This window comes from Pan paniscus, chromosome 12 (genome assembly GCF_029289425.2).
Source record: "Pan paniscus chromosome 12, NHGRI_mPanPan1-v2.0_pri, whole genome shotgun sequence".
NCBI classification, from domain to species: domain Eukaryota; kingdom Metazoa; phylum Chordata; class Mammalia; order Primates; family Hominidae; genus Pan; species Pan paniscus.
Window position 1 is genome coordinate 25,077,230 of NC_073261.2, and position 13,340 is coordinate 25,090,569.

Genomic DNA, 13,340 nt, shown 5'->3' on the forward strand with positions numbered 1-13,340 from the left:
GTCTCTTTTGCTGTAAAAGTAACAGCTTTGTTATAAATGATGTCCTCCCCTGCAGGCAATCTTATATTATCCTTATGGAAATATTAAACAGATAGGGCAAATATATATATATATATGTATTATATATATAATACATATATATATTTATATCCCCACTTCCATTTATATATATATATATATATATATATCTGCCCACTTTCATTAATTAAATGGAAGAACCAAGTCAATGAATACTTGTTACAGTCATAAGACCAAGTTAATGGCAGATGTGGAATTACAACAGGGTCTTCCTGCTTCTAATCCAGGGCTATCTTTTCCAAAACTTAGGTCAAACACTTCTGTCAACTGCTAAGCTATTATTCTTCTACACAAGCATGAAAATACTCAAAATAAAACAGAAGCAGTACAGTCACACCCCCACATCCTTCAGATTGAAAACTAGGAAAGTACACATTATTTTTACCTTACATTAAAGAGAAGCCATTATGATAACATAACCATGAGAATTAGGCCTTCTATAGAAAGTATGTCCTTAAAACGTGCTGTGTAAAATGTCACAGAGATATCCAAAAATATGGACACAAACGGTGTCTCCTCATACTACTACGTAAGATATTAATATCTAGCTGAGTTCAAAATTAAGGAAAAGGTCTAGGAGGCAAAAAATAAGGAAATCAAAATGAGATATGTCAGTAGGATTTGAAGTCACAGTGAACCAGGGGAATTCCTGACATAGATGCGTGACCTATGTGCTAGGATCTGGCATTTTAACACCTACATGAGGATGAGACATTTGACTTCAGACCACTAAAGAAAGGGCTCCTGAAGAAATTCCTGAATTTCCAAGAGCTACATTGTCCTAAATAAATAAATACTAGCACAAAAAAAAGAAAAGATGCTTTTAGCCAAGAAAAAAAGGAAGGAAAAGAAATATGTCAACTCCTTATGGCTTTGAGCCAGGGGAAATTCGCCCATGAAGTATAAAATTCCAGGTCTATACCACATACAGGTATTAAGTCTATATTTATAGTACTTGAATCACATAGTAAAGCCAAGCTAAGAAATGAATAGTAAAAACATATCATTAAAACCCTAGGTCCCAGCAAGAAGCACACTCCAAACCATTTTGTAAGAACATTTTACAACTTAAAGAAAACAGACGTTTACCAAATAAACATCACCTGCTGAAGTTAAGCTCATAATTAAAACTACAATCTACATAAGGAAATAAATATTGAAAAGAGAAAGTCAGCAAATGGATAAATATAAGAATTAGCACCCCAAGTATTACAAATAACAGAACAATCCAAAAGAGACTATAAAATGAATATAGTTTAAAGGAATAAAGGAATAAAAGAAGAATAAAACCAATAATTACTATAATTACGTAATGCAACAGCATGAACAAAACACAAATAGACTTGAAAAAGGGCCCAAACAGCTTAAATGAAAATATAACCAAAACTAAAAATCCAATGAGTAGGTTAAGCACAGATTAGAAATGCACTGAGAGTAAAATATGGTAAGCTGGAAAAAAGATAAGATAAAATCACCAAGAAATACCACAGCAATGAAGAGACGAAAAACGTGAAACAGCTGTTAAGAAGCATGGAAGTATAACAAGTTCTGAGCAAGAAAAATAAAGTAAATCTATACTTAGACATGTTAAAAAAAATAGCAGAATATCAAAAACAATTTTAAAAACTTAAATAAAACCAGAGACACAAGTCAAATTAATATCAAAAGTCAGTGTAACAACATAATTCTACTTACCAACAAAAGAGGACAAAAAGTATTGAAGTAATATATTCTGAGTGATAAATAACACCAAACCCTACACTCAGTTATATTATCATTTAATAGTATAATAAAAAAAGATGTTTCCATACAAGACTAAAGCCTTCCCTGAAGTATCCACTAAAGAATATACATCAGTAAAAACAAAAACAAACAAAAAAGAATCCGGAAGGCAGAAAGAGATAAAAAGTAACAATGAAGAAAAACTGGAAAATATGTTTACAGATCTATGTAACTACTTCTTATACAAAGTAAAAACTAATTTGGAGGAAGTTAAATACAGTCCAAATATGAATTATGACAAAATATTATAATTCTGAAAAACGCAGTTAGAATTTTTTTAAGTTCAAGTATTAGGAAGAAGATAATAAAAATAGCAAATACTTTCATGTTCTAGGAACTTATTTGACACCATTACGTTCCATGAAATTATTGTAACACTTTACATGTATTAGCTAATTTACTTTACACAACAGCCTATGACATTGCTACATTTATTGTCCCCACTTTACCACTAGGACTACTGAGCCCTGGGAGTTTAAGTTATATACTCAAAATCACACAACCACAAAATATGTAGGAAAATGTATCTGAGATGTGAGCCATGGTAGTCTGGTTGACTCCTGTTAAATCAGATAATCACATTAAACTGTATAGTAACCTTAAAAAGAATAGCAATAGAATATATAATTATGTATAAAAAACAAATAAGAAAGAGAAATCAACCAAGCCAAAATACGGCAAGAAAGAAAGATTAGGATACCAAGTGAAAGCATGGTAAACAGAGAGCAAAATAAGTCAAAATATATCATTATTCACAATAAGCGTAATTACATTTCTCTTTTTAAGCTACGGTGTTTTAAAATGTGAAATTAAAGATGCAAAATCCAGATCTATGTGGTTTAATGACGCCTAGCCAAATGAAAATAACATAACTCATTTGATAGTATAGGTATAAACATATACATCTGGAAAATGTAGATATAGAAAACAGATACGGAAAAAAAGTACATGTGCAAAATCAAGTTTTCTTTTAAATGGTAATAGTTTTATATGAAAAAATACACTTTGAGCCACAAGTACTGGAAATAAGGAAGTTAAAAACTTAATAATTCAAGGAAGAACTCACTCTGGAGACGTAACAATGTTGAATGAGTATGTAATAACATAGCATCAAAACAAAGCAAAAATTGAAACAATTACAAGTGGTAATTGACATCACAATTTTAGAAGTGATTTTAATGTATCCCAGGAACTGATAAAGTAACCAAAAAACTGGTAATGCTATTGAAGATTTTAACACCGTAATTAGAAATTTGACCTAGTCTCTGTGTGTCTGTGTATGTATACATCTAAGTATATAAAATCCTGTACACAATAAATAGAGAATACACATTGTTTTTTCAAGCATAAATGGAAAATATAGTTTTAAAATGTCCATAAAATAAGCCATAAAGGGTATCACAATCAACACTAAAAATCAGCATTATACCTCTCTAGCCAAAATGCATTAAAATGTCAATAAAATAAAAAACAACTGGGCATGGTGGTGCATGCCTATAGTTACAGCTACTTGGGAGGCTTAGGCAGGAGAATCATTTGAGCTAAGGAGTTTGAGAGCGGCCAGGGCAACATAGTGAGAACCTATCTCTAAAACTGACAATGACTACAAAAACCCCAAATCTCCATAAGTTTATTAACTGAGAAGTAAAATTCTAACTAATTATTGAGTCAGAATAAAATATCACAAGGGGGTTTAAAAATACCGAGAGCTGAGTGACAGTGGAAACCCCGCATATCAAAACTATGCAATACAACTAAAGTAGGAAAAAGGGGGTATATTTCTAGCCTTAAATACATATATTGCCGTTCTTCCAAAATTTACCCATTTGGATCATGAGAATTCATCTTTAAGAAGAGTTTCATTGAATAATCCTATTTTAGTTCATGAAGCATTCCTTTGGCTCCATGAAGATCAAACTGATTTTGTGGACTCTGAGCATCCTGAGATGAGATCCATCAAAAGCAGTCATCATTCCAGTTTTATCATTGGTATGTTGTGTTAAGAAATCCTTTCAGAACACCCATGGTTTCCTACTTAACACCAGTAAAGATATCATGCAATTTATTCAGAAACTGATATGTCATTTGCATAATTTCCCTTAAATCTTTTGTCTTTACCATTCTCTTTATCGTTATTATTATTTGTATTAAAGATGAATTTACATAAACTTTGAGTATTATGAATACGTTTAGTTTGTGACAGAGTCTTAAGTGTACAGTATATCATAGATTTGAATTTAATGAAAACAAGCAACTACCCATATTTGGGATAAATTGATTAGGGGAATTGGCTTATTAGGAGTTTCAATAAGTAAGTAAGCTACTGAAGTAATTTTGTTCATTTTAATAAGACTGATGTCACTTTAGCATAAGTGCATGTCAATTTTGGAGCTCAGGGATTCATAAAAATACCAGCAGAGAACCTATTGAAAATAATATTAATTATGTTTTTAAATATTGGTGTTTCTTACTCTTGTAAGGCGGGAATTAACAATATTAATAGAACATAAGTAAACCAAACAATTAATGGGTTAAGTTTTCAATTCAAGGATTAATTAAATAAATAAACCCAAAGAAAGCTGAAGTAAGTAAATCATAAATGTAAGAGCAGAAGCAGATAACTTAGAAGCTAACCAAAAGCTAATTCTTTGATAAAGTATCAAATAGACAAACTCCTGCATACCTGATCAAGGTGAAAAAAAAGAAAAACATAACAATATTAGAAACAGAAAGGAGAACATAAGTGCATATAAAGTGGAGATCTTTTAAATCATAAAATAACTTCCAATAAATTTTTAAAAACTCAAAATAATAATTTTATAAAAAATACAAATTACCAAAATTGACCCCAGAAGACACAGATAAACCAAATAAAACTATAAACATTAAAGCCATGGACTCACTGGTTAAAATCTATCCATATACCAAAACCATCAATTCACTTGCTTTTACAGGTGAGTTTTTATACCACCCAAGGAACAGTTTGTTTTTTTTTGTTTCTAAGAGAGCAGGTCTCCATCTGTCTTTGCCCACTCCCACTGGAGTGCAGTGGCATCATCACAGATCATTGTAACTTTGAACTCCTGAGCTCAAGTGATCCTCCTGACTAGCTCCTGAGTCACTGGGACTAAAGGCACAGGCCACCAAACCTGGCTTTTTGTTGTTATTGTTGTTGTTGTTAACGTTTTGAAGAGATTGGGCCTCACTATGTTGCCCAGGCTGGTCTCAAACTTCTGGCCTCAAGTGATCCTCCCACCTCAGCTCCACAAAGTGCTGACATCACAGTTGTGAGCTACAATACCCAGCCAGAACAAATAGTTTTATGCAAATAGTTCATTGTATACTTCTTAGGGATTCAATCTAGGTGAAATAATTCTGTAAGAAATAAAGCTGAGTATTGTTATCATTGTTAAAGTGGATATAATGTAACATTTTCATTTGGTGATAAAAATATCTATTATTTCTCTGATGGCCAGTGATGATGAGCATTTTTTCATGTGTCTGTTGTCTGCATAAATGTCTTCTTTTGAGAAGTGTCTGTTCATATCCTTTGCCCACTTGTTGATGGGGTTGTTTGTTTTTTTCTTGTAAATTTGTTTGAGTTCTTTGTAGATTCTGGATATTAGCCCTTTGTCAGACGAGTAGATTGCAAAAAATTTCTCCCACTCTGTAGGTTGCCTGTTCACTCTGATGGTAGTTTATTTTGCTATGCAGAAGCTCTTTAGTTTAATTAGATCCCATTTGTCAATTTTGGCTTTTGTTGCCATTGCTTTCGGTGTTTTAGACATGAAGTCCTTGCCCATGCCTATGTCCTGAATGGTATTGCCTAGGTTTTCTTCTAGGGTTTTTATGGTTTTAGGTCTAACATTTAAGTCTTTAATCCATCGTAAATTAATTTTTGTATAAGGTGTAAGGAAGGGATCCAGCTTCAGCTTTCTACATATGGCTAGCCAGTTTTCCCAGCACCATTTGTTAAATAGGGAATCCTTTCCCCATTTCTTGTTTTTGTCAGGTTTGTCAAAGATCAGATAGTTGTAGATGTGTGGTATTATTTCTGAGGGCTCTGTTCTGCTCCATTGGTCTATATGTCTGTTTTGGTACCAGTACCATGCTGTTTTGGTTACTGTAGCCTTGCAGTATAGTTTGAAGTCAGGTAGCATGATGCCTCCAGCTTTGTTCCTTTGGTTTAGGATTGACTTGGCAATGTGGGCTCTTTTTTGGTTCCATATGAACTTTAAAGTAGCCATCAGAGAAATGCAAATCAAAACCACAATGAGCTATCATCTCACACCAGTTAGAATGACGATCATTAAAAAGTCAGGAAACAACAGGTGCTGGAGAGGATGTGAAGAAATAGGAACACTTTTACACTGTTGGTGGAACTGTAAACTAGTTCAACCATTGTGGAAGACAGTGTGGCAATTCCTCAGGTATCTAGAACTAGAAATACCATTTGACCCAGCCATCCCATTACTGGGTATATACCCAAAGGAATATAAATCATGCTGCTATAAAGATACACGCACACGTATGTTTATTGCAGCACTACTCACAATAGCAAAGACTTGGAACCAACCCAAATGTCCAACAATGATAGACTGGATTAAGAAAATGTGGCACATATACACCATGGAATACTATGCAGCCGTAAAAAATGATGAGTTCATGTCCTTTATAGGGACATGGATGAAGCTGGAAACCATCATTCTCAGCAAACTATCGCAAGAACAAAAAACCAAACACCTCATGTTCTCACTCATAGGTGGGAATTGAACAATGAGAACACTTGGAAACAGGAAGGGGAACATCACACACCAGGCCCTGTTGTGGGGTGGGGGGAGGGGGGAGGTATAGCATTAGGAGATATACCTAATGTAAATGATGAGTTAATGGGTGCAGCACACCAACATGGCACATGTATACATATGTAACAAACCTGCACATTGTGCACATGTACACTAGAACTTAAGTATAATTTTAAAAAATTAAAAAAACTATTATTTTAAAGGGTACAAAAACACTTCAGAGGTAAAGTGTACTGGCAAAATTCTAGAAGTCACCCAAATTGGTTTTTAGAGAGAAGATGAGAAAGCTGTTGAAGTCATCCTTCAGACAGAGAACAGAAAATGTGTGAGCAGCCCACTGGGAGAAGATGGAGGCTTTGAGAAGGAAAGGAATCAGTGCTCTTCTTTTAACTTTATGCGGAACCAATACCTGCCACCAGAAACTCCTGAATTTAGAAGTGTATTCAAAGTGAGATGTGGTTCAGATAGCAGGTGAAGACCCTGAGCTGCATCCATTGACCAACCAGTTGATGAATATGCCTCAGGAAAACCAGAGGACAAAGAAAAACAGACTAAGTGCAAGGATAAGTTTTTTTTCAGAGATCAAAGTCTCTGTAATTCAGACAGATATGAAACTCTTAGGTTTCATATTTCAATTTCAGGATAGCCTGGATCCCAGGGGAGACGTCTTCATGAAGCAAACTGCTTTCTATCTTTCCCCTTAAAACTATAAGAATATAATTTACTTAATTTCATGACAGCAGGATGGAGGGAGGTGGAAAATTCTGCGTCTTACTCCAACTTAGGGTCAGAGAAAATCAAAAGAGCAGAGTGACCAGTGACACTTGAAAGGAGATGGAAATAGGCCAGCCTCACAAGACCTCAAGATATGGGAAGGTATGTTAGGGGAACCCCAGGACAAAGAAGGAGGCTCTGTTACTTTACACAGCAAGGTACTCAGTGTTTTGTCCTTAAACCTTGAGAAGAAATACAGTCCACGTCCAGGTTCACCCAAATTAGCAAAAACCCCAGTGGGCCACTTCACAGGCAAAGAAATCAGAGGAGGCGATCTTAAAACACATCAGAAAATTTTATCTCAATTCTTTGGCTACCCATTATTCCAGATCGTAGAACCCCATCTCTCTATACAAGATTTATCAAGCAAAGTGTGTACTTATAACTATAAAAATAATCAACGGTTGCTCAAAATATAAATATTCAAAGTGAAAGAATAATGTGAATTCACATGTGCAAGGACCTAAGTAAGAAACAAATGAGGAAACATTTCTTGCCAAAACTTTTAAAGCTTTTCCGAGGTGTACTAAATTTGCTGTGCTTTAAAAAAATATTTTGACCTACTTCATAAGCACATACTCATCATCATCTTTACCATCATCACTGTCATTATCATCATTGTTTTGGTAAATGTTATAATTACAAAACTACTTTTTCTGGACCAAGTAATTAGGATGTTGATTTTCCCTGATAATCAAGTGTAACAATTAAGAGCTAAGCTGAATCATTCAATGCTTTGCCAAAAATGGATTTTCTCACTTCTGATTGTAATATTTCTAAGATTATATTAGCTGATAATATATAATGTAATATATATTATATTAGAAAACTATTCTGAATTCACCATCAGGCATTATTTAAACCCCCTACAAATGTTATTCGGATCCTCCACTTTGGACAGCCTGTTAATTTAACCATGTTTAGATTAATCACTAGCAATGTTTCTCCATGTTCTCTGAGGCAGGTAAGGTCAGGTACACAACACAAATGTCACAAAAGTGCCCCAAATAGAAACCACGGCATTTTGCAGGGGTTAGCATTTGCATTACCCCACAGTATCATATCCACCTGCACAGCTCAATTCCTCTTCATTCCCAAATATGAGCAACTTACGTCATATAAGCCACCACGAAACAGCTTTTTCAGAACAAAAGTTGAAATAGAAATGACTAGATGACTGTTTAATGGGGTACGAAAGTGTCCCACAGCACCAGGACGGTCCTGCTTAAAACCAAACAGAAAGTTCAGGACCCTGGGAGCAAGAGGAGGGGTGGGGATTTCTGGGCATTTCCTGGCTCCTCTAGGAACACAGGGGAAGCTGCAGGACGAGGCTGGGCTCTATGCAGACGAATCTGGAGAAAATACCCCAGGCACCAGCATTTTGGACTCTCAAACTCCACTTTCTGTCCTGAGAAATATACCCTTCACTCTACCCATGGCAGTCTCCATTTGGCTGTTCAGACCACTCTCTGCATGGAAATTATCATCTCTGTGACACTCAGATGCAGAAAGGAAAGATAAAGTAGTAGCCAGAGACGTTCCATATTTGGGGGAGGACAGGAGGTGCAATTTGTGATGATTTCCATAGCCAAGCACAATGCAGGGGAAAGCCGAAACTGGCAACTAGAACAGAGGGGGCCCAGGGAATATAAACATATCTGGGCTAAAAAGATGCTAGTGGAGAGACAAATACACCTGTTATGCAAGCAAGCATGAATGCCTTTAACAAAATACCACATAATGAAACTGAGATGGTCCAATAAAATGAATGGAACAGGACAGCAAGAGAGTAAGTGCAGGAAGGCAGCCCACAGAATAAGAACACTTGTAGAAGGCTGAGGCCAAAACGGAAGTAAAGAGAGACAGGAGGCAGCCCAGGACAGTCAACAGTGGAAAAGGTTCTGCAGTGCTAGAAACTGTACAGTTAACTACTACTACTCTGACTACACCACTGTCCTCACTGCTACTAATGATGATAGTATGGATGGAGTGATGGAGTGCTTCCAGTGTGCCCAGCTTTATTCTAAAGATGTTACACATTCATTCTCATTTAATCCTCCCAAAAGAACAAGCCTTCTGGAAACGCACAAAGATGAGAAATGAGACAGACCTGGCTGGAATTCTGGCTCACCACCCACCACCAAGTTAATCTCCCCATTTCTTCATTTTCTCCTATATGAAACCAGGAAAACAACACCTACCCGGCATGGTGACTGTAAAAATTAGAGATAATGCCCTTAAGTGCCTCCTAGAGGCTGTTATTATTGTAATTAATCTGATTAAAACAATCAGGAATGATGAACAAAGGAGAGAGTTGGAATAGAAATGGCAACAGAGAAGCAGTAATGGAAACAGGCACAGAAGCAGCCCTCCAGTGATGGAGCCTTGAGGCTCAGAGAGAGTGACAGGGAACAGGTCATTCATTTTGGCTCGCCACTTCGTGTGCTTCTGGGTGCAAATTCACTCAGAGTTTCCACCTCAACTAGTGGGAGTATTAATACCGCCACTCCCTACAGGGCAGGCTTGTGGCATCTGAGTTTATTATTAGAGGCAATTTACAAACATGTGCGTATCTGGTTGATAGATGGGGAAGCCCATCTCCCTTATACCATCTCTCAGTGGAATTAAGACACTCAACTAGTAGCACCACGTCAAAGCCAGTCAATTACAGACTTCAGAGTTGTTAAATAATATGTGTCTCTCTTAGTCACCACTAGTAGACTCTAATTAATCTTATCTGGCATGAAGATTTGCTTCCGGTTTACCTACCACAACTTCCACCCTCCTGTAAACCATCCCTTCTACCTGCTTTGCACTCCTCTCCCAATTTATGTCTTTGTTCAGTCCTCTCTGGAATGTTGCTCCCTTTTCTCTCTAACTGACCAGATCCTGGTCATCCTGGAAAATCCAGTTTAAATGTTTGCTCTGCGTGAGGAAGTGTTCTCTGCTTCCCTGCAATGGCATACTATCTTTTCTGAGTTTGTCACCCTACTCAGCACTGTCCTGGGCAATAATCACACAGTGTGTACACGTCTCTCCCCTCATCAGTAAGCTCCCTGAGGATGGCAGACAATGCGTCTTTTCATTCTTTATGGAAATCTGCCTCATCTCACAGGGTAAAGACGTTTAAAACACATGTAATGCATACATTCTTTGGACCTAACAACTTAATCAAATCATTATAACAATAGTTAATATTTCAGGATTTTTATAAAGTCTTTAAAATATAAAGTAAAAATAATATAAAGCACCATGCTCATAACATGAAAGTTTCTGGGGCATGGGTAATGAAGATGAGAAAATATATTCTGAGGTTTCTGCTTTCAAAATGAGAGTTAAAGGTAGTCTGAAAGTGGGTAATTTTTTTTTTTTTTTTTTTTTTTTTCCTGAGACAAGGTATCTCTCTGTGGCCCAGGCTGGAGTGCAGTGGTGCCATTCATGGCTCACTGCAACCGCAACCTCCTGAGTTTAAGCGATCATCCTCCCTCAGGCTCCCGCCTCAGCCTCCAAGTAACTGGGAATACATATGTGCACCACAACACCAGGCTACCTAATTAATTAATTAATTGATTGATTAATTTTTGAGACAGAGTCTTGCTTTGTTGCCCAGGCTGGAGTGCAGTGGCAATCTCGGTTCAATGCAACCTCCGCCTCCTGAGTTCAAGCAATTCCCTCCCTCAGCCTCCCGAGTAGCTGGGATTACAGGCGCCCACCACCACGCCCGGCTAATTTTTTTTGTATTTTTAGTAGAGACGAGGTTTCACCATGTTGACCAGTGATCCTCGTGATCCACCTGCCTCAGCCTCCCAAAGTGCTGGGATTACAGGCGTGAGTCACCTCGCCCGGCCAATTTTTTTATTTTTGTATTGTTTGGTCTTGCTATGTTGCCCATGATGATCTTGAACTCCTGGCCTCAAGGGATCCTCACGTCTGGGCCTCCCAGTGTGCTGGGATTACAGGCTGGGCCATTGTCCTGGGCCCAGAGTTAATTATTTTTAAATATGCATCTCACCTCACTGGCCTCAGCCACCCCTGAAGCAAAAGCTTCCTGGAGAGTGACAGCCTCAACCCAATAGAGGGAGGAGAAAGGGCATTCCTATTGCAGCTGCAAGCACTCAGGTGTCCCTGGTCCCCTTCCATGCACCTCATTAGTCAGGCGCACAGCAGGGTCTGTGTCACTGCCAAGGCGCCTCTCTCCTGTAGCATCCAGGGTTTTAACCACATTATGAATAGCTCCGGGGTTCGTCTGCACCTCTCTCCCTGCAGGTGAGACTGGTACACTTCAATAAACAGATCTCACTCAACTTAAGCAGAGAGCTGACAAACTTGGCGTTCCGTGCGGCAGAAGTAAGCAGCAATCGCTGAGTTCGTAGAACTTACACTTGGGGCCATTTCAAGGCCAATGTTCACTTAAGAACCAAAACGCGAAACTGCTCTTCCAAGGGTCCCTTTCAACCAGAAGAAGCTGCTCCATCTGTCGCCCCTGCCCTGATTCAAGACGAGGCGGTCACTATCTAGAGGTCAGCTGGCTGACCCGGTCACCCTCCAGGTGTTCCCCCGAGATCGCCCCCTCCCATTCCCCACGAGTCCAGTTCGCTCACCAATCTTGGCCAGGGAGGCCAGCAGGATCCAAAGGGTGATCTCGAAGGGGATCTGCACGTGGGGGTAATCCAGCGTAAACACAGGCAGCCGGCTCTCCTCGAACAGCGTCGTTCCGGGAGCCACCACGCTCGCAGGGCTAGGCGGGCTGGAACTGGTGCCCATGGCCCTCGGCGCGTTCAGCAAGGTCTCCGCCAGGGCGCCCACGGGCCCCGCCACCTGCAGGAGCAGCAGCAACAGCATCGGAGGCGGTGGCGCCCGCAGGCTCCTCCAGTTGCCCAGTGGTTCCATGGGTGCCGCCGGTTGCCGCCAAGGGGACCGGCGGTTGGCCCTCCGAGCGCTCAACGCATCGCGCCCGGGCTGCGCAGCCCGCTCCGCCCTGCCCCGTGCAGGGCAGGGCAGCGAGAGCCACCCGCCGCTGCTGCGGGACCAGGTCTCTGCAACCAGAGGGCTAGGTCCTCGCTGCGAGCAGGCGCACTGCCTGGCGAGGCACGTGCAGGGCGACGAGAGGCCGCTGCGCGGACCCTCAGCAGCCCTCAGCCGCCCTCCGCCGCCGGCCGCCTGCCCATGCCGGTGCGCTGCTCTCCAGCCGCAGCGGCAGGCCCTGCCCAGGGCGGCCCGCGGGCGGGGGCGGGGCGGGCGCGGCGCCCAAGCCGCGGGGCAGGAGGACAAGGGGACCTGGCCGGCACACCGCGCACCTGCCCGAGCCCGCGGGGAACGCGGGGCCCCAGTGACCGCGGGGGCGATGGCTGCCCTCCCTTCGCGCAGGCACCGCGCGCCAAGACCCGCCACCCCCAGAGCCGGTGAACTGTGGGTGGAATCGCCGCAACGGGCGCATGGTGGCCGGAGCTGTCTCCGCCCCGGAGGCAGCGTCGGACGTCCATCCAGTGAAGGAACCAGCGCGACCCACGAGTCGCGCCCTTCCCTCCTCCCCCGCCCCCGCAGGCTCCTGCAAGGGGACACCCCGGTGCGCTGGGCGCGCGGGGAGGCGCCACAGGCTCGCGGTCCGGAGGAGAAGCCCGGGCCGGTGGAGGAGGAGTGCTGTCACCCCAGCCCGGCGCTGCGGAGGCCAAGACAAGGCATGGGGTTCTCTGGACGTACAGAAAGTTTAGGAAAGCCAAATTTTGTTTCCTTTCCGAGAGTTATCAACTCGCGCACAAGGTGCTCTGCACAGGGAAACTCCCTGCGCGGAACTCAGTGTTCCCACGCCCCCACGGAATCGGAATCCTGTTCTCTCCTCTGCCACATTGTGCTGCTTTCACCCATTTGCTACACTGTCGCTGCCACTTTTCTTCTCCCTCC

The 13,340-nt window shown here is 40.8% G+C and overlaps 1 protein-coding gene across 1 annotated transcript in view; it reads right to left on the reverse strand.

The window, feature by feature from the left end:
• Positions 1-12,626, reverse strand: part of SLC9A2 (solute carrier family 9 member A2) — a 90,862-nt gene extending 78,236 nt beyond the window's left edge. The window contains exon 1 of the mRNA XM_003811672.6: positions 12,041-12,626. Coding sequence (XP_003811720.2) covers positions 12,041-12,329 — 289 coding nt within the window. The 5' untranslated portion in view covers positions 12,330-12,626. The remainder of the gene's footprint in view (positions 1-12,040) is intronic.
• Between the last annotated feature and the right edge of the window lie 714 nt (positions 12,627-13,340).